Source organism: Cryptomeria japonica, chromosome 10, assembly GCF_030272615.1.
Source record: "Cryptomeria japonica chromosome 10, Sugi_1.0, whole genome shotgun sequence".
Taxonomy (NCBI): domain Eukaryota; kingdom Viridiplantae; phylum Streptophyta; class Pinopsida; order Cupressales; family Cupressaceae; genus Cryptomeria; species Cryptomeria japonica.
In genome coordinates, this window is record NC_081414.1 from 236,513,794 (window position 1) to 236,536,995 (window position 23,202).

General features: G+C 38.5%; 1 protein-coding gene across 2 annotated transcripts in view; it reads left to right on the plus strand.

The window, feature by feature from the left end:
* The window catches only part of LOC131055450 (DNA replication complex GINS protein PSF3), a 48,533-nt gene extending 26,947 nt beyond the window's left edge, over positions 1–21,586 (plus strand). For both annotated transcript variants that reach the window (XM_057989939.2, XM_057989938.2), the window contains 3 exons: positions 19,705–19,797; positions 20,277–20,416; positions 21,260–21,586. In XM_057989939.2, coding sequence (XP_057845922.2) covers positions 19,705–19,797; positions 20,277–20,416; positions 21,260–21,384 — 358 coding nt within the window. In that variant the 3' untranslated portion in view covers positions 21,385–21,586. The remainder of the gene's footprint in view (positions 1–19,704; positions 19,798–20,276; positions 20,417–21,259) is intronic.
* The last annotated feature ends 1,616 nt before the right edge of the window (positions 21,587–23,202 follow it).

Here is a 23,202-nt window from a genome sequence, read left to right on the forward strand (position 1 = left end):
CCTTCCCAGAGCGACATAGAGGCATTCCAAGCCAATGATCCTCCTGCTCCAGATATGCCGGACACCGAGCAAAAGGGTCCCAATCCGACTAAGCTGGGTGCCCAGATGGAGGAAGGAGAAATCCCATCCACCCAGGGGATCGAAGTGCATGAACCTACCCAGCAGAGCCGCCATGAATTACTACTCCTCCATGCAGCCAAGGACGACTCAACTGTCGAAGGGGAACAAAGAACAGACAAGATCCATGAGCTCGAGGGAACCAAGGAGCCACCATCACAGGAAGATATCAGACAATTATTCAGTGAGATAGGGGAGAACTCAGATGCAAACAAAGAGCTTCCTCCTTCTTCCACCCCTCCGATGGCGGGACAGCTGTTAATTTGTGATCAGCCAGTTGAAAGTATGGGAGCACAAGGTGCTAACTTAACCCTATCCTCAACCCAGACAGTGCCTCAAGAATGGCTGATCGCCAGGGCTCAGCGTAGGGCCGCCACCAAGGCACCCATCGACCTTGAAGACATCTTCTCGCGAATGGATCAAACAAAAGCAAAAGGGAAGAAGAAACCGAGAACATACTCTAAGATAACCAAGGATGGGCAAAGGAACCGCACTCTTCATATTGCTACCCCGCCCGTAAACAAGCTAGCAGATCAAATAACCCTGGCAGATTATAGCATTACGACTGTCCCCATCGGACGAGCTACAAAAGAGCAAGAAAAAGAGGAATTTAAGGACTCGGTACAAAACATACTCAGACAGCTCGAGGAAATCACGGCTGAAAAGGACATGTATCGAGCCCGTGCTGAACAAGCCGAGGGATACATCGATAAGCTCCTACGGCCACTACACAACCCCTCTGAATCCCATATTCCCCCAACGGCATTGGCGCAGAGGACCACAACTGAATTTGAAGGAATCCGGGATACCGCAAAGGCTGTTAAGGAATGGGTGCAAGACATCAAGAAAAAAGGAGAACAGATCCTCAAAGAAGTAAAGGAAATGGCTCTCCATCGAGAGCTCACTCTCGTCAGGTTGTTAGAAGTAAAGAGAGAATCCCTCCACATGCATGAAGTAGCGGCCTCTACCCTTCCCCTCCTAAGAGCTCTTTTCTGGACACATACACAAATTCCCACACTGCCTGACATCTTGAGTCCCCATAGCATCAGTGTTCTCAAGGAATGGTATTGGACCGTCACCATGAAGAACGATGCCCAGGAAATTATTGATAAAGAAAATGACGCGTGTGAGGCGATTCTGGGGAACATGCAAGAACTAGGCAAGACCATCCTCCGATCAATGGTTTCAGGGTGGATAAATGACCTGTCCGACAGTGTAATCCGGCCGGATTGGGAGGGAAGATTGGGAGCAGATAAGGCTTCTTATTCCATTGAAGACTTAAGTTTTGCTGGTCAGTTCCATTCAGACATATTATGCTTCGAGCGTAATCGCTCCAGCTGGAAGGACGGTTTAAGGCACGTGGACCAGTATCTCGAAGGCATGCAATACAAAATTCGCCACCCTCCCATGCCACCTTTTAATCCCCTCTTCCAATTATGCATCAAGTTTCAGGAATATGTCCGCGAGGAACGAGCAGCAGGTCGTGATTTATGGCGAGAATACCTGCATGGCGAAGACCAGTTTCTGCAAAAGGAATGTGAAACCAGAATAGAGAAAGCAGTTTCTCAAAAATGCTTTTTTCCCTCCAAGTCTTAAAAAGTGCACTTTTGTCCCAAAAGGGTGACAGTTGACTTTTGGTCAACATATTGTAAAGTTTTTTTTGTGCACCTCCCCTTTTTGGATTATTTCAAAGTTGTAATTATCCTTTGGTAGTTATTGCTCCTTTTGAGTAGTTGTAGATATTTATCTCCCTATTTATGAGTGTGGGTCCCTCTTTTTGTAAGGATGAATCTGGGCCACTTGTTTAGATTAGATCTTGGCCATTCATCCATTTTTGGAAACCTATTTAAGGGGACTGGTTTTCCTTCATTTAGGAGGAAGTTCTTGAATTGTTGCGAAAGCTCTGAAGAAATTTTGCAGGAATTAATACAATGGATTGAAATTACCTTCAAATTTCCTTGTGAGTGCATGGTCTCCTTCTTCATTTAAATTAGAAAGCTTTTAATTATGTCTGTTCATTTTACACAGCAGTTCTTACCAAGCATCTGATAGAATCTCCACAGTCCATACCATTAGAGGATAGCTGATTGCTTTTTTTCCTTTCTGCATGGTTAATCTGGGCTATTTTATGATTCAGTTCGATTATCAAAAGCACACATATCATGAATATAGAAGTTCTAATATTGTATTTGGTAATATGAAAATCTGGTTTCTCCTTTGAAGATTGCACTAAGTTTATGCAAACATTGTGTCTGAATGACTGATGATGCTTAACCTGGTTTCCTGGAGGTGTCTGTCTGCTTGGGTAAATCTGTTGTCCTAGTTAATATTTACTGTTCTCTCTCGCTACCCTTCCTTTCTTTCCTCCCAATTTTATCCTTTTTTTAGAAATCCAGTCTTGCTAAATCAGCTTCAAATAAATCAACATCACCTGAAAGAAAACCAAAAGAGGTCCCTGGGAATTCGCATATGAAATTACTAATCAAACGTAAGCCCCCTTGTGTTTCCAGCATAAACACATAAAGCCACTGAGAGATCCCGCAGTCAAGACCTGACAAAAGAAACCTTGAGGTAGTCTCCTTTGATCAAACTTAGAAAACAGCATTAGAGACTTCCTTATCTCAAGAGAGAGTAGGATAATCAGTCGGCTATTCTATTCTGCGTTGGCCGTATGGAGTTTGCAGCAATGCGATTTCAGACACGTCAACAGAAACCTCCACGATCTGCCATGAACCCTTCTATGATTTTTGCAGGACTAGAAAACTCTTCAATTTCGTTTCAAAAACTTCGGAAAACAAATTTTTAGGGTACCCATTTCAAAATTTGCCAAAAAAACTGTCAGAAACTCTTTCTCTGAGAAAACCACGTTTTTTCATAAAAAACGATTCAAAAAACTTTTGAAAAAAATTCCAGGTAATGAAACCACATATTTTATAAAAAAATTCGTCAAAAAATCTGCTTAGAAGCTCATTTTGCCAAACAGCTTGCAACCTTGTTCCATTCTTGAGGAATGTGAGAGAAGGTGACGAAGTCCATAGATCTACAAAGTCTTACAATCTGATTAACAACCAAGGCTAATTTGCTAGTTAATTCCTCGACTTGCCTCTTATGCAGCATATCAACCATAATTTGTGAATCAGACTCAAATGATTTTTCTTGAGCCAAGGGTACAGTTCTTATCAAGAGCATCAAGTATCGCAATAACCTCCATAAAGTTGTTAGTATGCTGACCTTTATATAAGGAGAAAAAGAAGTGGACAATCCCTGAATTATCTTTCCCAACTCCACCAATCCCAACATGCCCAAGATTACATCTAGAGGAACCATCAGTAATTATCTTCAACATACCATGAGGAGGGGGTGACCAATAGCCATCTCGACGGATCTTGCATTTGGCTTGCAAACCCACCTTGGGAGAGAGGGACTAATACCACCGCCATCCAAGCCCAACCTTTGACTAATAGCCAAATCACTTGGGTCCACAGGAGTGGTAAGATCACATTTTTCAGCTAAGGTCTCTTGGATTGCACTAGTAATTCTTGTCCATAATTGATGACTCATCATTTTCCTATCTTGAAAAATCCTTCTGTTCCTTTCCAACCAGATTTGCTAGAGAATAAAAATAAGGGCCCGTGTTCCAAGCAACATTCAGAAAAGAAGTCTTAGTAGGGGAATTTCCCATTAGACCCCATAACACACATAGAAGGGCCTTGAAATCCTCTCTTTTTCAAATTCTCCTTTGTGAGGCACCTATTTTGAACAACCAACCACATGAAAAAATTGCATTTAGGCTGAGAAATCTTACTCAATAACTCTACCTGGCCAACTCTTGATAACCCAAAGCAACCAAGAACTTACCTTTTGGATCAGGGCAGCAAGGATATCCCTCTCCTCCAAAGAACTACAAACCCTACCTGCCAAAAGCTTTCCAAGTTATTGACGATTTTCCTCAGATACACTTGGTGGTCATTCATGAGGTTCTTTCCATCTATACACAACTTGTCCCAAGACTTGCGAAATTTTGTAATCCTCCACCTTGCTCCATCTCCCCTCAAGAAAATTGTTACACAAAGATTGCAAATGTGGGTACATTGTGGTGATAGGAGGGTTTCCATCCCATGAATCAAACCAAAATAAAGCTTTTGAGCCTCTTTTGCAAATCCAAAATAATACTTGATTAAATTAACACCTCTTTTCAGAGTGCTTTAGATCATAGAGCCTTTGCCCACAAGGCTATAGCAAGGTACATCATTGCGCTCCACTCTCTCAGATACTTTGTTGTAAGGATCCTAGCCCAATCTTGGTCTCGATGACAACACCATTGCCAGTAAAGCTTTGCTAGCAAGATCTGACCATTAAGGCTTGTTTTTTGAAGACCCAAACCCCCTAGATGCTTCGGCCTACAAACATGTTGGTAAACAGATTTGTCATTGTGAATTCTTCCTTTAAAATTGACCTTGATTGCTCGAAGAGAAGTGACAACCGTTCCAACAGTTGGAGAGATTGCAATCAATCTGCAATCTTCCTCTGCATTTGAGAGGGGCAGCTCCCTCATACGATGGGGGTATTTGAGATTTTTTGTGTACTTTTAACTTGAAAGTACATAAAGGAGAAAACATAGAACTAAGAAATATAAAGAACAAAAACCCCAACAATAGACATATGAATACCGATTGAGATTTCACAATAGATAACGATTACAAAGGGGATTTAGCATGAGATATGTTTTAGATATGCAATGTTGATGAAAGAAAGACAACAAACCCCAACATACAAAGAAATAAGTTGTACCAACACACATTTCAGGATACCAGAAATGATGGATTTCACCAAAATGCATATATTTTGGAAAGAAAACCAATGGATTGCACCAATACACAAAATGAATTACTAATTTAACATACAAGAAATTAGTAATAATAAATTATGAATACATTCAAGACATACGAACTCAATGCATTCTTCATTGTTCTCTTGAAAATATACAAGTTCAAAAGCATTGTGTGCACAAGTGTAAAAACCCAAAGTTCTCTAGCATCTTCCCTTCTATAAGAGTCCCCCCCTTCTGTAAATGAAATAGCCTTGCCTTTATAGGCATCTTGCAATAACTAACTCATAACCACCTGAGCAACCACTTGAGATAACTTATCTAAGACAACCACTTCGTGTAACTTCCTGGATAATCCACTTAGGAAAACTGCCTAAGTGACGACTTCAAATAACTACCTTTTGGAAACAAGTTAGGTCAACTAACTTAGAAAAACTACCTAGTTAATCCATTTAGGATAAATTCTTAAAATAACTATCCAAGTGATCACTTGTAATAACTACCTCGCAGCTACTTAGGGTAACCACCTAAGGTAACCACTTAGGAAAACTACCTAATTTATCACATATAATAACCACCTATTTGCAAGACAAGTTAGTATTATCCTAACTTTACAAAGATGAAGCCCACAAGTCTCTAACTTTAGTTACAATAAGTGACATAAGTCACTTTTATCAATGAGAATTTGAAACTCATAACATCAAAAGGACAATAAGATATCGGCTTCATTGACGTGGCAATGTGTCTTCTTGCAATCATGAAGAACTTGTTTTTGGAGGAAATCCACTTCAACTCCAACTTGGAAAGTTGCTCCCTTTTGTGGAATCAAATATCAACCTTTCGTAGCTTTGCAATTTTGGACTTGCATTTCCATTCCTTCCCCAAAAGCACCACAAGCCACAAAATGAAAATCCAATTCATCATAACTGACATCATGATATGATCCATCTAAAAGAATAACCCGCACAACAACAAGAAAACCTACTAGGACATCATTAGTCATAATCCTTCCATGACATAAACTTCCTTAGACACACATTAAAGTATCAAATGTCTTCTCATTAGGAGCAAACCAATTCTACTTCTTTGTCCCATTGAATAAATTTATCCCATTGAATAAACTTAAAGGTACCTTCACTTTTTAAGACTTTTCAAAACATGACCAATATGTCCCATTTTCATACATAGCTGCAAGAGACATCTTTAAATCTTCACTTCAGGCCATTCTTTAAAATAGGTATTCGATCATTTACATTCAAGGTGTTTTCACTGTTTTGGCCTTCACATTCCCCATCAAATTCATGTTTAGAAAAGTTGAATTCCATGTTCCTTGATTTTATGCATTGACACCGTTACTATAACAAATGTATCATCAACATCAGAGCATCCTTGTGAGTTTCACATATGCACTCAATAGGATATTGGAACCTTTACGTTTGACAAAAAGGTGCTAAATTTCTTAAATTTATGGCACATATGATATACCAACTCTCCAGTATGTTCTCATTCTTAAAGGAATGTGATTGCATTCATTTTCAATTTTGCACTTCAATTGTCAGAAGGTGTTCGAGGGTGCTTCATTAATTCAAATCAAGAACTTCCTTGCAAAATCCATGTTGTACACATTCTGCAATTATTTCATGGGATGACATTCTCTTCAGGCATTTTGTCGAACAGTTCCTGCACTTGTCTATGCTTGCACATTCACATCATGGAGAATGTGAAAAAGATAGTGAATTCATCTTTGCGCTCGCTTGTACATTTTCAACTCTAATATCTGACAATAATGTACTCTACGATATGTCTTGATGGCAATCCATTTGCTATTTCTGGATATGCGATATAAATTGTGCATTGTTATAGTATTGCAATTCTATTTCTCATATTGTTTGTACTTGGAAAAACACATCCATACAACCACCACTGGTCTAAATAGCATAACAAAATAATTGAATTGCATTTGATCGAAAGTTTCTAATGTCTTTACAACACATTGATTTGTGTATATCTTGGAAATTGTTGAAGTCCATGTGGTGACATCGATTTGAGGCACTTTGATGGAAGCCCATAACTTGTTCGAAAGCTTCCATTCTGCTCAAGCAGGGAGGATGGCGGTCAAGGTCGTGGAATTCGGTTCTAAGTTTGCGAACTGCATTTGCTTGAAAGTTTCATATAGCATCTTCAACAAATCCATCTTGTGCACTGAAAATGCCATGAGATGTTATTTGTGGAAAACCGACTGCACAACTTAGCTTCAACCTTGAATAGTTACATTGACACACTCACCTTCAGCAAATCTCTCCTTTTCCGTGGAGGAGAGGATGGGCATGAACCTTCAGCTTTCTTGCATGCATATGTTGAGTCTATTCTTTTCCATATTCGCTGGTGACCAATATATTTCTTTAGAAATCTGTAGAGTGCTGGGCTCTTTTCTCCAGCTCGAAGTTACGTAATTCTTTTTTGCCATTCGCTTGTAACTGGAGTTGCATAAAGAATGAGACGCATGGCATACTAAACAATTCGCTTTGAGCTCTAAGAAGTAGTTATTTAAAACTAACTTGAGTTATGGCATGTCTATCGTGGAGAACATGCTGAGTCACCTTTGCCAACTAGGAGGTTAAAACAAAACCGATGCAGGTTTTGTCATCTTTCAAAACTCTCCTATGTTGCCGATGAGAATGAAACTTCAAGTGTATCGATCACTTTATTACTTTAGCCAATTGGCCAATGACTTGATAATTTCGCTATTTATTCGATAAGATTGATTATATTCGCCAACTAGCATTGCCCATATCGATCCACGAAGAAAGCTGCTGGTTAAGGTGGATAATGGGATGATTAGAGTGTTTGAAACTAATCTCAACTTCATCGGTGACTTAAGGAGAAAACATAAGTTGCCGACAACCACCAATTTAAACTTTGCTTTAAACGCATTGCTTTGCTTGTCGGCTCAAATTTTAAAGTTGGTTGCTCATATTTGTATTCGGCCTATTTATCTTTTGGCCAACTTCACCGACATCATCTTGGGCATTTGGTAAGTTTGATGCAACTTCTGGTTTTGAGTGGAGAGAGTTTCAAATTTGAAAGTGAATTGGATATTAATCATACGGCCAATTTTCAACACTTTGCAAGGCCTTCGGCTAAATTGAAGTGATTTTTCTCCTTCATGGTGAGATATTTAACATCTTGGGATGACCAAGGATATTTATGACCAAGAGGCTATTAATTCAATGATTTTGACATGAAAGTTTAAATTTTTACTTGTTTGAAAATGAGGCTAACAAAACATAATCCCACTTGATTGAACTCCATTTCTTAGATAACAAATTACTAGCCCATAAGAATTGTTGGGAGAGGGCATTGAACTCATGGATGAAGCTTGAAGGAGCCGCTTGGACAAATTACTTGTCTAATGTAAGAGTTCGAATCACCGACTTTAGAAGAGCTACTCCTAGCAGTAGAGAGCCACCTGTAGGTCCCGTTGACGTGTTTTTTATGACCGCGTCTAACACAGAATAAAGTTGCCTAACGGTCACTTCACTCTCTCTTGATCAAAGTGCGATTGTATGCTAAGATTGCAAGAAGTTCAAACAATCGACTCCAAGGTTCCTTCAATGCGTGGACGTGACTCAGTTGGCTGATGCGTTTGTTGGTAATCCAAGGGGCCTTACGTTTGCATCATTCTTTCACTTCTTTGTTGTGGCTGGAACTCCATCATCGGATATGACAATTCTGCGATGCTGCTACTTCGAACGGACTAAAATGAACTGAAAGAAAAGGGAAAGGGTTCAGAAGGATCTAAATCTACTCCTAAGGGCAGTGATAACAATGAATAGTGCTCTGGTGGACAAATTTCAAATAAACCAAGCTCTGCTTCCCCAAGTTCAACTACAACTCCGCAAGAACCGGTGCAATCTTTTGAGGATATCGAAGGATTTTCAAATCAAGAAAGTGCATTTGAATACCCAAAACGGTGCAATCCAAACGACTATCCACAACCGAACTTAGCACAAGTTTAGTAGCTCAGGCTAACTTTACACTGCAACTTACAATCAGCCAGATACAAAAAGTATGAACCATGGAAATTCATCAGACACCATTACATTCTTCATTGAAATCAAAGCACTTTACTACTTCTAATCTAAGTGAGGAAGGTGAAACCATGCAAGTTTTGAAAAAATAACTCAAGTGGACACCATCAGAGAACAATGTTTCACTATTATTTTCTCAAAAACTGATCGCAACAATTTCATACAAAGCTCCCTCTCTTTCCAAATGACGAGGGTCACCCCTTATATAGGCTTCAAGCTCTGGCTACATGCAAAACCCTAATTAGGGTTTGCCCAAAAGATTCTCCACACATGATGCAACAAGGTGGGAATCTCCAATTAATAACCCATCATGCTCATATACAATTAATTCAAAAGTACCCAAAACAGCATCCATTGTGCATTAAATGCACCACCTCCTTCAAATTCGCCCAACACGCGTTGGATATTCATCCATGCAAAAATCACCCCATTATGTCATAAATGATCCATCATTTCCACATTCGGCGACTGCATGCAAAAGGAATCTGCCATAAATTCAACATGCAATGATCGGGTTGCCATTTGGTCAAATATTCTGGCAATGAATGCGCCACCATACTACCATGCGTTCAATAGATCCTTGCCATGCAAATGGACTTTGCCATCGTATATCCGCTCCCGCACATCTGGAATTGTTGGAGAGGGAAAATTCGATTCAGGAAGAATTTTCTTGAAGTCTTCTCAACTTTCCTTGCTTGAAGAAGGTTTTTCATCGATTCTACACATTTCCTATTTTTTAGGAAAATTTCCAAATTAGGGTTCCACGGTCCAGGAGAGAGAAAATCCTCCTACGAATCCAAATCTGTAAAACTTTTGAAATTTGGATATGATTTGATGCCCGAGAATGGATTTTTCAAATTTTTCCCTGGAGGGGAAATTTCTTGTTCAGTTCATCCCTGATTCCTTCCTTGCCTTAGAAATTTTATGTTCAATTCATCCTTGGGTGTATTTCTTCCTTGCTTGGAATTTTGTCCTGAAGGAAGGAATTTCCAATACTTAGCCAAATTTTCATCTTTCTTGGAATTCTGTCGTGAAGGAAGGAATTTCCAACACTTAGTCAATTTTTCATCTTTCCTGGAAATATGTCCTGAAGGAAGGAATTTCCAATACTTATCCAAATTTTCACATGTCTCCTTTTCAACATCCCTATTTTTAGGGATCCTCCTAAAATTTAGGAGCCAGGTTCATTGGATGAAGAATTTCACCTCGATTCTAAATCTATAAAAATTTCCATATTTGGCCGGGATTTGATGTCTAAAAATAGCATAACTGAAAATTCGCTCGAGGGGAATTCTTCTTTTTATTTGTCCTTGACTCCTTGGATTCTGTGCCTTAGGCAAAATTTTAAATTCTTTGCTTGGACGAAATTTTTTTACCACGCCAAGGATTCATGAATTTTCTCTTTGTGAATGACTTCTTGGATTCAGCACCCCAGCTGAGACCTAGGCGCATTTTGGCTCTGTCCACGGAGAGGTGGATTATTGCACTTGTGAATTCATTCTTGGTTTTAGCGCCCCAGCCCTGACTTGGGCGCATTTTGGCTCTGTCCATGGAGAGGTGGATTATTGCACTTGTGAATTCATTCTTAGTTTTAGCGCCCCAACCTTGACTTGGGCGCATTTTGGCTCTGTCCATGGAGAGGTGGATTATTGCACTTGTGAATGGCATCTTCAATTCAGCGCCCCAGCCTAGTCTTGGGCGCATTTTCACCACGTTCATGGATTCATGGATTTTTCCATCATTTCAGGCTCTTCGTTAGGATATATATATGAAATATAACATTTAAGTATAAGTGGCATCTTCAATGTCTTTTTCCTTTCTTATACTTTAAGTTATATTTCATATATATTGTCAGGATGTTTGAGAGTGGTTTCAGGTCCATAGGAATCATAATGCAAATTCTGGATTTTGGAAGATCTTCCAAATTTCCAAACTTAGTCAAATTTCAGGCCATTTTCGGATCAGGATGACATTGGTGGATTGATGTGAATTTCTGGACTTGGATGATCAAGCTTGCTTTCCTCTTCTGGAATAGGAGATCCAAACTTGGCCAAATTTTGACCACTGTCTGTGCTGAGATGCCACTTTGGGATTTTGAAGGTGGATTTTCCTGACTTAGAAGAATTTTGTGCCTTCCACTTCAGGGATGATTCTCATACTTAGCCATTTTAGACCCTTGCCTGTCTGCTTTCAACTTTCCAGATTTAGAAGTGATTGTGCATGTTGATTCTTCGCTGTCTGCTAGCTTGATCCTGCCACAAATAGACTTTCCCGAAATAGAAACTTTCCAAAATGTCAGAGTTAGAGCCTAAAACAAGACGCAAGAATGACTTACTATAAATAGAAACTTACTAAAAATAGTAAGTTTGATTTTTGGCAAAATGGTGACATTCTGGGACTCGAAAAAATCCCTAAAAAATAGGGACTTTCTAAAAATAGAAAGTTGCTCCGTTTGGGCTCAAATTTTACTGGGAGGTCCCTTGAAGGGTCTTGATTCCAATCGTATGTTCAGTTTTTTCAAAACCCTAACAGAAACCCCCTAAAATCTAGGACAGAAGGCAGAAACCCTAAAATTCACAAAACGAGTCCTAGACTTAGCCGAAATCGCTCAAACAAAAAGCAAATTTAATGAATATGACCCCCAAACACTTGCAAAGCGGATAGATTGACAAGACTGTTGCGAAAAGACCACAAAAACGCAAGCCCAAAAACCGGGAGGGCCTAAAAAACAGGGGGTCCCCATTTGCAATGGGGCGATGTGTGAAAACGTCACAACATGTCCAATGAGAAACTCTTTTTTGGAGCTTATCTAAAACACCTTGCCAAAACCTACTATGCAACAAGCCCATAGCAATAGGGATACCTAGATACACAAAGGGAAGAGCACCGATCTGAAATCTAAGAATCCGAGCAATCTTGGTCTGAATAAGATTAGGAGTATTACAAAAGAAAACAAAGGATTTGCGCTCGTTAATCTTTTAACCAAAAGTTGCCAAGTAAATATCCAAAGTCCTCCTTAAATTGACAGCTTCATTCACTCTTGCTAAGCCCATGAAAACAATATCATCCACAAACTGTAAATGGGAGTGGGGAAGCAAGCTATTACCCCAACTGTAGTCTTGACTCAACCCTTGCCTCACATGAGATTTGATAAGTCTCCCTAAGCCTTTAGCCATTAGAATAAATAAATATGGTGAAAGAGGATCTTTTTGGCGAAGGCCTCGAGAAGCTCCAAAGGGCTCAAAATTAATGAGAATAGAGAAAGAGAAGGAGGTGACACAACTCATGACCCATCTGATCCACTCATTGTCGAACTCAAAAGCCTTAAAAACCTTGTGCAAAAATCTCCTATTGACACGATCATAGGCTTTGGTAGTATCCAACTCGATAAACATAAGCCTTCTACTTGGAGGGTGCCATGGAATGAATAGCCTCAGCTACAACAACCCCATCCAAAATTTGCCTACTAGCAACAAAATCTCGTTGCTCCTCTGAAATTAAAGAACGAAGCCACGGTTTAACTCTCTCTACAATCAGCTTAGTAATAATTTTGTAGACTACATTTCATAAGGCTATAGGTCTAAAGAGGTCCAAAGAATCGGTTCCTCTTTTTGGGATAAGGGCATGGAATGTAACATTCATGGCTCTTAACATTTGCTTACTCTTTTGGGATTCTAAAAGCACCTATAGAAGATCCAGCTTGAGAATATCCCAAAACTGTTGGTAAAACTCAACTAAAAAAATCATCCGGACTAGGGGCTTTCCCCTTCTTAATTTGAAACACAATCCCCTCTAGTTCATCCAAAGTGATAGGTTTGGTCAACAAATCATTCATCCCATTGGAAACAAACGAGGGAATACACTCCAAAATAAGATCCTCCTTTGCCAGAGGAGTTTCTTCAGTAAACAGAGCGGAGTGGTAGCAAGTGATTTGACTTGAAATTGCCCTGTAAGAAGAGTAATGATTCCCATCAGATGATTTGAGAGAGGAAATGAGGTTCCCTTGCCTCCTTATCCTTAACAATGTTACGGAAAAAAGCAGTGTTTCTATCTCCTCCCTATAACCAATCAATACGATTCTTCTACTTTGAAAAGATTTCTTCTTACAACTTGTATTCCTCCGATTCTTTCATGGGAGCTGCCTCTAATACAATGGATTCCTCTGTTAAGCCTTGATCTCGAATTTGACCAGTAATGTCATCTAGACAAGATTGGGCATTTGCTTTAGCCATAAAAACATTACCAAAGTGCTGCATATTCCATCTTTTTAGCATGAACTTAACATATTGAAACCTCTTGATAAACGAGTACATAGTTATACTAAATGTAGGTTTCCCTTTTACCCACCATTCTGAAATAAACTCTTGTAAAGAAGAGTCTTGAAGACACATAAGTTGGAATTTGAAAGAAGAATTGAAGAGAGAAGTTTAAAATATGATTGGCTAATGGTTTGAGCCTTTCCAATCAAGAATCTTTGGGTTGGTGGACCATCTATTTCCAATCCAAAAATTAGACATAAGGAACTTAACTAGCGCCTCATAGATAGCCTCAACACCCCACCTCCTATTATTCCAAGTAAACAAGCCATTAGATGGCAAGTTCAAAAAATGAACATTCCCCCTCAGGAGCTTGGAAGAATGCTCAAGCCTACTAGAGCCTCCCCTCTTTTCCTCCATACTAGAAACTACATTGAAATCCCTTGCGAGGACCCAAGGAAGATAAGGAGCTAGGGATCTAAGCATCTTGATGTGGGATCAGAGCGAGGACTAAAGATTAGTGAGAGCATAAACATTGTTAAGGAGATTGACTTCACCAGATTCCAAACTTGAGGCAACCATAGACAAAGAAGATCTACTAGAGATCCACCACATTGGAGTAACTTTGCAAGGGTCCTAGAGACAAGCAACATCACTTGAATTGTCTTGAGCCCAATGTACTGCAATTGGCCTCTAGCCCAAATCTTGGAAGCCAAAGTCACCATACCTTCCATAGACATCTTAATCTCATGAATGAAGACAACATTTGGAGAATGAAATTTGACAAAATCTTGAATAGCCTTTTGTTTAGGGATGCTATTGAAATCTATTAGATTCCATGAGAGAACTATCATTTTTGAGATGAAGAGAAGTGTGAATCAATGGCTTTCATTGATCCAAACTCAACCAAAGTCTCACGAATTGATTTCACTTTCTCTTAATCCTTTTAACTACCCACCTTAGGAGCCTTATCAGGAACACCCTTTTTGGGAGTCTTTTGTTGTAACCCCAAGGTAGGCAGGGTTCCCTTACTTTTTCCAATATCTTGGACATCCTTTTCTACATTAGCTGCAATACTAACCAAACTTGAGCCATTGTTCACTTCTTTGCACCCACTTGTCTCTACCATGCTAGAAGTCAACAAGGGAATATCTGTATCGATTTGGGAATCTAGGCCTCCAACTTGTGAACCAATAGGGCAAATGTCGTCATTCTCTACAACTATTTGTTCCACCCCCATAGGATCTTGGCCAATAGGCATTCATATGGCATTCTCTTCAAACTGACCTAAATCTTTTAGAGCATCAAATCTATTAAAAAAACTCATCATTCTGCTTATCCTTCAAAGTTCTCTTCTACCCTCTTCCCTCATTTAGGACCTTGATTGGGATAAAACTCTCTTTATCTTCCACCACAGTTGCTTTTCCTTTATCCTGTTTAGGTAGTGGGTGAGACAACCCATTACTTGAGGTCCTTATAGGGTTAGCTTTCAGGCACATCCGTTGTAAATGCCCATATTCATGACAAATCCAACAACGAAATAGGATAGTTTCATAGTCAATATGTTGGATCCTTGAAGTGGATCCCAACCGAATTTCCATATAACTTGGTGATGGCTGGCTTAAATCAATTCAATACAGACACGAGCATAATTGATTACTTTTTTGTGCATAATTTGCTACGACGAGCTCACAGGTTTTCCAAGCAGTAGTGTAGCCGAGCGAAGAATGTCGTGTTTGTAAAATTCCAACAGGAACCTCGGAAGCCATACCCAAACTGGAACCCTAGATGGAAGCTCCTTTGTAGGGTTGAATCCTACTTCCCACGGTTTAATGAAAAACCCAACTTGATTATTAAAGTAAGGCCCTCCTTCAAAAGCTCTATTTCTATTTGAAATGCTTGAAAAGACCACAAGAAAATAGCTATTGGCCGCCAACATCACCTCCGTTTCGACTTTTGGATTCCATGTGTGACGAGCCCATGATTCCAAAAAGGGTAATGACACCTGAATCCCCATGAACTTACAAATCAAGTTGTGATTGGTTAAATAATTGACATCCTCCACAATATCAAGTTGAATCACAAGCACAAACCTGTGTTTCTTATTTTTAACAATAAGGAATCCCCACTCCATTTTGTTCTAAGCAATATAGAGGTGGGCATTTGTGAGCATCTAAATACAAAGTTGATTGAGAAAAAGGGCGATTCTTTCAATGTCATTCGGGTGCTTATTTCTAATTCTGCCCCCAGTTGGAAATCATAAATGTGGCTTGGTCGGATTTGGGAGAAACTTAAAGATATGGACTTCTCCATTAAGCACGTGTATTGGGAAGTCAATAGAGATGCTGACTTCCTCTCTAATTGTGCCATTGATCAGGATATCTCGGAGATTATTTCCGACTCTGCAGCTAGTTGGGACGATCTGTCCTTGGTTGTTGCCGAAACAGGCTCATGGGATATATCCGTCCAACGTGATTGACATAAAATTGACATTTGGGTGCCGGAGGATCTACTTTGTGCGATCCTAAGATCTCTTGCCTACAAATTGGATTTGGTAATCCCTGTGGTTATCATTGCTCGCAGAATGGTGGCTTTATTTAAACAGGGCCCAATAAACTCATATGTAGAATAACGAGTAGATCATGGCGGGCTTTGCGGGTTCAACAAAATTTATCATGATTCTACAGTGTGGTTGTGCATGTGATCAAGGCTCCATTGCAGAGCAGCTCAAGGAGGTTTTTGTGCAGAATGGTGATGTGGAAGAGGAGGTTGTGAAGAAGATTATTGGGGAGAAGCGTCTGTTTGGAGATCATTCTCACAATGGAGTTCTTTTGGAGCACTTTGTCTATAACATAGCTTGCACCACTAGAGATTTTTTATGCTACAGAGAGAGCTATTAGGAGAATGGTGGTGCCCGGGTTGCAAGAAGTTGCAGTGGATGCTTTGAGGGAGCTGAATCCCATAGCATATTTTGGTCTGGTTGCAGATGCTTTTCTTGTGGAGGATCTTCTTGCTGATGGCAACAAAATTGACATGATCAAAGTATTGAGGGATGGTATTTGTAGCAACAATCTTGAGACCTATGAATATATGATGTTTGAAAACGAGAGTCTATTCCCCTCTGAACAGATTGAAAGAACGCAAGAAGTCATAGAGGCTATTCCGACTCTGCTGTTCTCTGTGTGTGCTTAATATGTAATGTTTTTGAATGAATCGAATGGTAGCTACCCCCAGGTAGCAAGTTGCTAAAAAAAAAAACCCGCGTTCACTCCTTGCAAGGTATCCATTCTCCTTCAAAGGCTGAAAATCTCTATTTTGAAAAGAGCTTTCCCCGATTACAGCCTTATTTATCCCCATACTAGGGTTTGCTTGCATGGTTGGTGTTGAGCTTCCCCCAACCAGAACATCTTTGAAAGAAAGACTCTGTGCTTGAGAAGAATCTCTAGGTAGGGCCATGCAAAACCCCACTGAAGGAAAAAGAAAAAAATCAAGGAGCCCATGATCGAAACCCAAATCGATAACCACCCAAAAGCTTAAAAAATGCAAAGCAACATATGGGGATATAAGCTCCGCCTTGTCCCAAAACCAAGCTTTGCAGAGGCCAAGGCAAACACAATCTTTACCAGCTGCAGGGAAAAGAACCGGAAATGGTCCAAACACAGCAACTCAGGGCCAAAACCATCCACAATCTGCTAAAAACATGCCAAAAAAGCTCTAAGCTTCACCAAGAAGCAGCACTACCCTCAGCCCCATACAGCCTCAGCCAAATGCCCCCGTCACAGTCCCCAATTGCAGCACCAGTAAAGAAAAACACATGGCTAGGATAAATCCTAGCCTGTGTGGGAAAGAGAAGACTCAGACGCTAAGAAATCCATCGTTTCAACATTACATGGAGTTTTAAGTAGTGGAAATTAATGTGAATTTCCTCAATAAAAACAGAATCTTCAACGCTTGAAAGCACTAGCTTCTACAAAGAGAAGTGCTGAGGGAGGCCTGGGATCTCAACATTCATTCTAAGCATTTGAAACTAGTGCCAGGGTGTGAGGGCAGGTTGGTGACATCATCAGTTAAACATTTTTGATTATTTATTTATTATTCTGATTGATAGGACTACTTCCAACCTCTATCTGATAATAAGCCCCTTGAAAATGAACTAAGTGTTTTTCAAGGGTAAGGAGTCAATTAAATAGTTCATATATTAAAAGTTGCGAAACTTATATTAGGTAATTTGAACTTGGCTTCCAATAAAAGCAAAACATTATAAATTAAGAGTTACAGTTCTAATATTATTTCCCTAGCACTTTCAAGTACAAAGAGAATAAGGAGAAATTGGTGACATAATTGCTTAGGTTTGTTGATAATTTATTTATTGATCTGGTTTAGAGGACTACTGCGAACCTCTTGGCATCTTGCTAAGAACAGGCTTCAGGAAAACAAACAAAAAGCTTTTGGCAAGGGAACAGACTAGCTCTGATAAAGTATAGCTTGCATTATTTGCTGACATGATAACTATATTTTGGGAATTGGCATTGATTGTCTAATTGAAATATTTTCCCAGGGGACCGTTCCTACTTCATTAAAATATGGACTGAAATAATTCAATTGTTTCTTTGGAACTCACTGGCAGCCATAACTAAAATGACTTGCATTGTGTCCACACCAGAAAATTGATGAAACTATAATCTATGTACACCAACAAAACGTGAACTGCTATATTCCAAGTAGATTCGAAAGACGTTTTGTTTGCACAATGGTCACTATAGCTTATGCTGCTAAAGTATCTGATCTACACATCATATGTACACCAAATAATGGGAAATAGAATTTACTTCAAAGGAAATGTAAGTGATGAACATTATATAGGAGGTAGACTTTAATTGAAAGTATTGGCTTCTGCTATGCGGTAAGAGAGGTTAGTAGTGATCTCAATCGCTCTGACTGAAAGCAATTCAACCCAACTCTTGCCAAGACATGGCTGCACAAAATTAAGTATTGTAAGTTGATCAATACAGTTACTATATCTATGATAACATTGAAATAATTAATTTGAAATTGGTATATTTTTTAAGCAAAAGTTCGACAAAAAGAGATGCAGCACTTGAATTGTGCAGTCTTGCAATTTAAAAAAATCTTTATATAACAATTTTATTGTCCTTGCAGCCAAGAATTATCTAAAATGTTTAATGGATTTACTGCTCCATCTGAAATTGCCTCTGTATCTATAGTTACTGGAACAAGTGTGACAACTTTGATGAGCTTAGTACGTCAATGTCATTAAATTGCTTGATTTCATTACCTTTATGAATTGGTACTTGCCATCTGTTATGAATTCATTTAGGTTTGAATGTATTTGTGCCGTGACTTGGTTTATTTTTAATTTTGTACTTATAAAGCACTACTTGTCATGTGATAGCAAAGGTAAAAATGCTTGTAGTCCATTACAATTTTTGCAACTATATGAATTAGGGTTATGTTGTTTCCTCTAAAATATTCTATTTATCAGCTGAATGCATTCTTATTCCCAAGAAATGTTTTTTGCATTTCAAATGTTTTATTATTAGTCTACATACCTTCCTAGTCATGCCTTGAGGATGGTCCTAGGCACAGTCACGTCTTCAATGCTGAAACCACAGGGCAAGCAAACACAGAAAATACAAGTAATTAAGATGCTAAAGCTTCTCGAGAATAGAAATTGTGGTCCATAAGGCATAAATCATGATCAAAAGCTCAGAGAACAAAAAAAGCCAAGATCACTGCAAAATCATAGGGAAAAACTGAACCAGAAAAGGCAGGGAAACTGCACAATCAGGGTAAAAATCCCATATAAAAATAATCACTAAGAAGAAAGAACATGGATATTGTTGTTCGAAAAGAGGAAGATTTTTGATTATGTTAAAGAAGCCGTTGCTCTCCTTTTGACCCATCCTATGAAGGAGTTTGAGAGGGTGAGGGATATAAAAAGTAATACGGGGAGGATGTAGCAGTTTCTAGGAAGTACTATATTCTAACAAACATCAAAAGATATGCAACATAGTTGAGATTTTTTAAATGAATCTGAGCAAGATAAATATTTGGGGAAAATTAATAATTGTGACCATGAAGAATCTGAAGCAAAATGATTTATAGATTTTTTTTTCTTTATTTTTGCCTTTTGTGAAGAAATCAATTTGGTTAGTCTCTATGTAATGCCTGTAACCAAATATTAGAAGAACATGAAGCTTGATCTAATTCGTAAAGATATGCAGTTCATTTATGTGATCTAAGATGAATGCCTTCTAATATGCCAGAATGGCAATGTGATAAAAATGCCAGTAATTTATTTAAATCAAATCCTTTCTTCTGATCCAATTCATACCCATATGTTATACATTTGAAAACTTATTTCCTAATGTATTTTTGTTCTGTGGAGCAGGATTAAGAAGGAAATAAAAGCTGATCCTGGTTGTGTCAACCTGAGAAGTCGATGCCCCTACTTTTATGAGTTAGGGTGCAAAATTGCACCTTTGTAAGTTATTTGATACTATTATCAATTTATCATTATGTCTGGAATGTCATTAATGTTTTTGTGCTAAGCTGTCTCCTTAATTGTGTAATTCTTGCTTCAAATGTTTTCATTTCTTGTTCAAATTTGCTGAAAGGGAAGTAAAAAAGCCTTGTTTCTGGAAAATGATGACAATTTCTAACGTTAAGAATTTCATAAACAGTTTTTTTGCTACATTGGGAAAAGGTCCTTTTAATTCAGATTTTGAAATTGAACATTGTAATCTTCCCACTAAAATGAATTTTGATGTTGTAAAACTTCATTGGAAGCAATAATGAAACATCAACACAAGGGGTAGAAAAATCATGAACTTATTTTCTACTTATGAGTTGCTTTATTTGTTATGTGATGTTTGTTTTCATTAATATATATTTTTGTTGTTGGCTGCACTTAAACATGCTCTTATGTCCTCCAATCTTATTTCAATGCTTTTGAATTTGTAGAGTTTCAGATAAAAGTGTTGGGCCCTTCCTTCTTGACACATTTCGAGGGCGTTACCAAGATATTCTTTGCAAAGCTCATAGAGAAGCCTTTTCATTGACATCAAAGTCCCAGAAGCTTCTCACAAGGGAGGAAAGCCAATGTAAGTTAAGCAAAGATGTTTGATATTTTGTTTTTTGCAAAGTAACAACCTATATAACATTAGCAATCAACATAATTTCATTGGAAGGCAACAACTTAGGTAGTTAATGCCCATAGAGTCATCATCCTCTGTCCTGGGCGAGCTTGACCAACATGTATGTTCTAGCACAGCACAAAACTTAAGAGAGTCTCCATAATTTTTTAATTTTTAAATACCTCTATTTAATCTAGAATTTGTTCCGAATTTAGCTCTAAATGTTGTTAACTTTCAGGGGTAAAAGGTTTGAAGGTTGCCTTCTACTTCTATTTTCAAAGAAATGTGATATATCTAGCTGGACAGAGCCCATATTTCTGCAATGATTCCTGCTTAGAATGTTTTCTAAAATAGCTAGAATTTTAGGTTGCGATGACCCAGAATGTCTTCTGATGAACACCAGCTGCAAACATCGAATATTGGTTGTTATGGTTTTTTAGCTGTCTTATACACTTGGGTAATCACACATCTTGACGACTGAGAATATCCTCTGATGATTACCAGCTACAAACACCAAAAATTGGTTGTTACGATTTTTTAGTTGTCTGAGGCACCTGGGTTATCACTCATCTTATAAATCAGAAGATAGTGGATCTCAGAAATAACAGAGACCTATGGAAAAATGTTCTATGAATTTTGCTAAGCAGATATTTATTTCCAGTTTATGTTGACCTTCCCTGGTGATTATGTTCTCTTTATTAATGTTTATGGCAGGATATTTGTTATTTGTATCAGTATTGACACTAGGAGGTATTAGTTCGTTATTGGTATCAGTTATGTGTCTTTTAAGTTTTCTGTTTTCTTGAGCAGTGTTTGAAGCAGCACGCGATTCAATGAAAGCTTTTAAGAAGTGGCGACTTCAGGGCCCAAGATTGGAGAAGGCATCTGTTTTGGGTCGTAAGAGAAAACAAAATGATTCTTTGCATGCCACCTGATACAAAATCCTTAAATTTATTTGAATTTGACCCCTTTTGCCTGAGAAGCAATGAGTGTCCAGTGCAAAAAGGTTGCTCCTCGTGTAAATAAACATTGCACAAACTCCATAGACCATCTCAATGAATATGAACTTGAATATTGTGCAGAGGAAAGTAGATGACCTATGTTTATGGATATTAAATAAGTAACTCTTTCGATTAACATTTTTCCCACTCAACTTGAAATGTGCTTATTTATTACTGATCTAGATATAGTTTAAACAAGTAAATAGTTTACATCAATAAATTAACGAGTATTGTCCTTGTTGGTTAATACACACATTTGCTGGTAAGGATAGTTTGTAGAATACTAACTTGGGCTGGCCATGCCATCATGTATGAACAATGATTTTGTATTCTATTTCAACCGCTCTATCTGGGATTGCTTTTCTTTATTAAATTAATAAATGTTTAAGCTCACACCTGTTTTGGGCAAAAATTCACACAAATAGAGACACATCCCTCTATTTAGGTTCTTTATTCATCAGCTTGCAATATCCATTACAATGTGCTGTGTTAGATTACAAATTCTGAAAGAAAATAGGTAACGGGATTGCATTTCCTCTAAAGTAGGTACGTGCACTGCATTTCAATGAGTTCCCATCTATCCATAATTGGGTGAGAGTCTAGGATTTTCTTACACCATACAATGTGTTTAAAAAAGTTCATATTTCTTTATAATTGGTCAACATATCAATTTTTTTTTTATTGGAATAAGAAAACATATAATACACAGTTAAAAAAATATAATAACAGCTGGAGAACAGCAGCAACTACATAATAGTACCAGTAGCAATAAGGACACTGCTGCCATTAAATCAACAACAGCAGCTAGATGATAATCATCAGCAGAAAATAACCAAAGATCTGAGTAAATATAGCAACTGCCTCCAACAAAAAAAGTCTTTTTCTGAGAATACAAATGCCCAACAAGAAGTCATGGCTGCTAGCAAGGAACCACCATTGCATCATGAAAGAGGAAGTAATGTCTTCATCTTGAACAGCATAAAGCTTCTGCTCCAGATCCACTGCAGTAGCACATAGGCCACCATAAGGATCATCCTCTGGATCAAGGGAAACCTCCATTGTTATCCTTTGCAACATGTAATTCTAGAACTTGAATCAGTAACCTGCAAATACATTTTAAAAGCTTGGATTTGTGCTTGCAAATTGGTCAACTTATTTTGGAGATCAGAGTTAGCTTGGAGATTATGCTGAAGGATAGTGATCTGGAGTGAGAAATTTGCACCAAGCATCAATGCCTCAATTTGCAAGGGGAAAAAGGTGCGAGAGAAGGAAGCCAAGCACCGGAATCTCCAAACGAATTTAAGGATAACTTGTCTGAGGAGGGTCTGAGAAATGATATTATGGCGTTGAGTAAATCTGAGAAGTGTTGATCAGTGGGTCCAATTCTGGAAAAAAATAGCAGGGAAAATGGAGGAAAGATAACACCAAAGGGCCCGAGCATTAGAGCAGAGCCTGAATGTGTGCTTAATAGACTCCTGGAGTGATGAAGGAAAGACAATCACCAATAGGTAATTTAATGTGCAGAACTTTCCACATGGTCAATTTGGATTGAGAATCAGCTTTGGATTTCCAAATTTGGGAGTCTAACTTGTTCCATTTAGCTTGGTTAAAATTGCATTTCCATTTAAGGTTGAGTTGGGGAGCCAAGGAGAAGGAAGGAGTTGATGGTAGGCAGTCTTGAGAGGAAAGCAATGGAAGCTACGATTGATGAGCCATTTCCAATCTTTGAAAAAGTTATCATGAGAAGTAGTG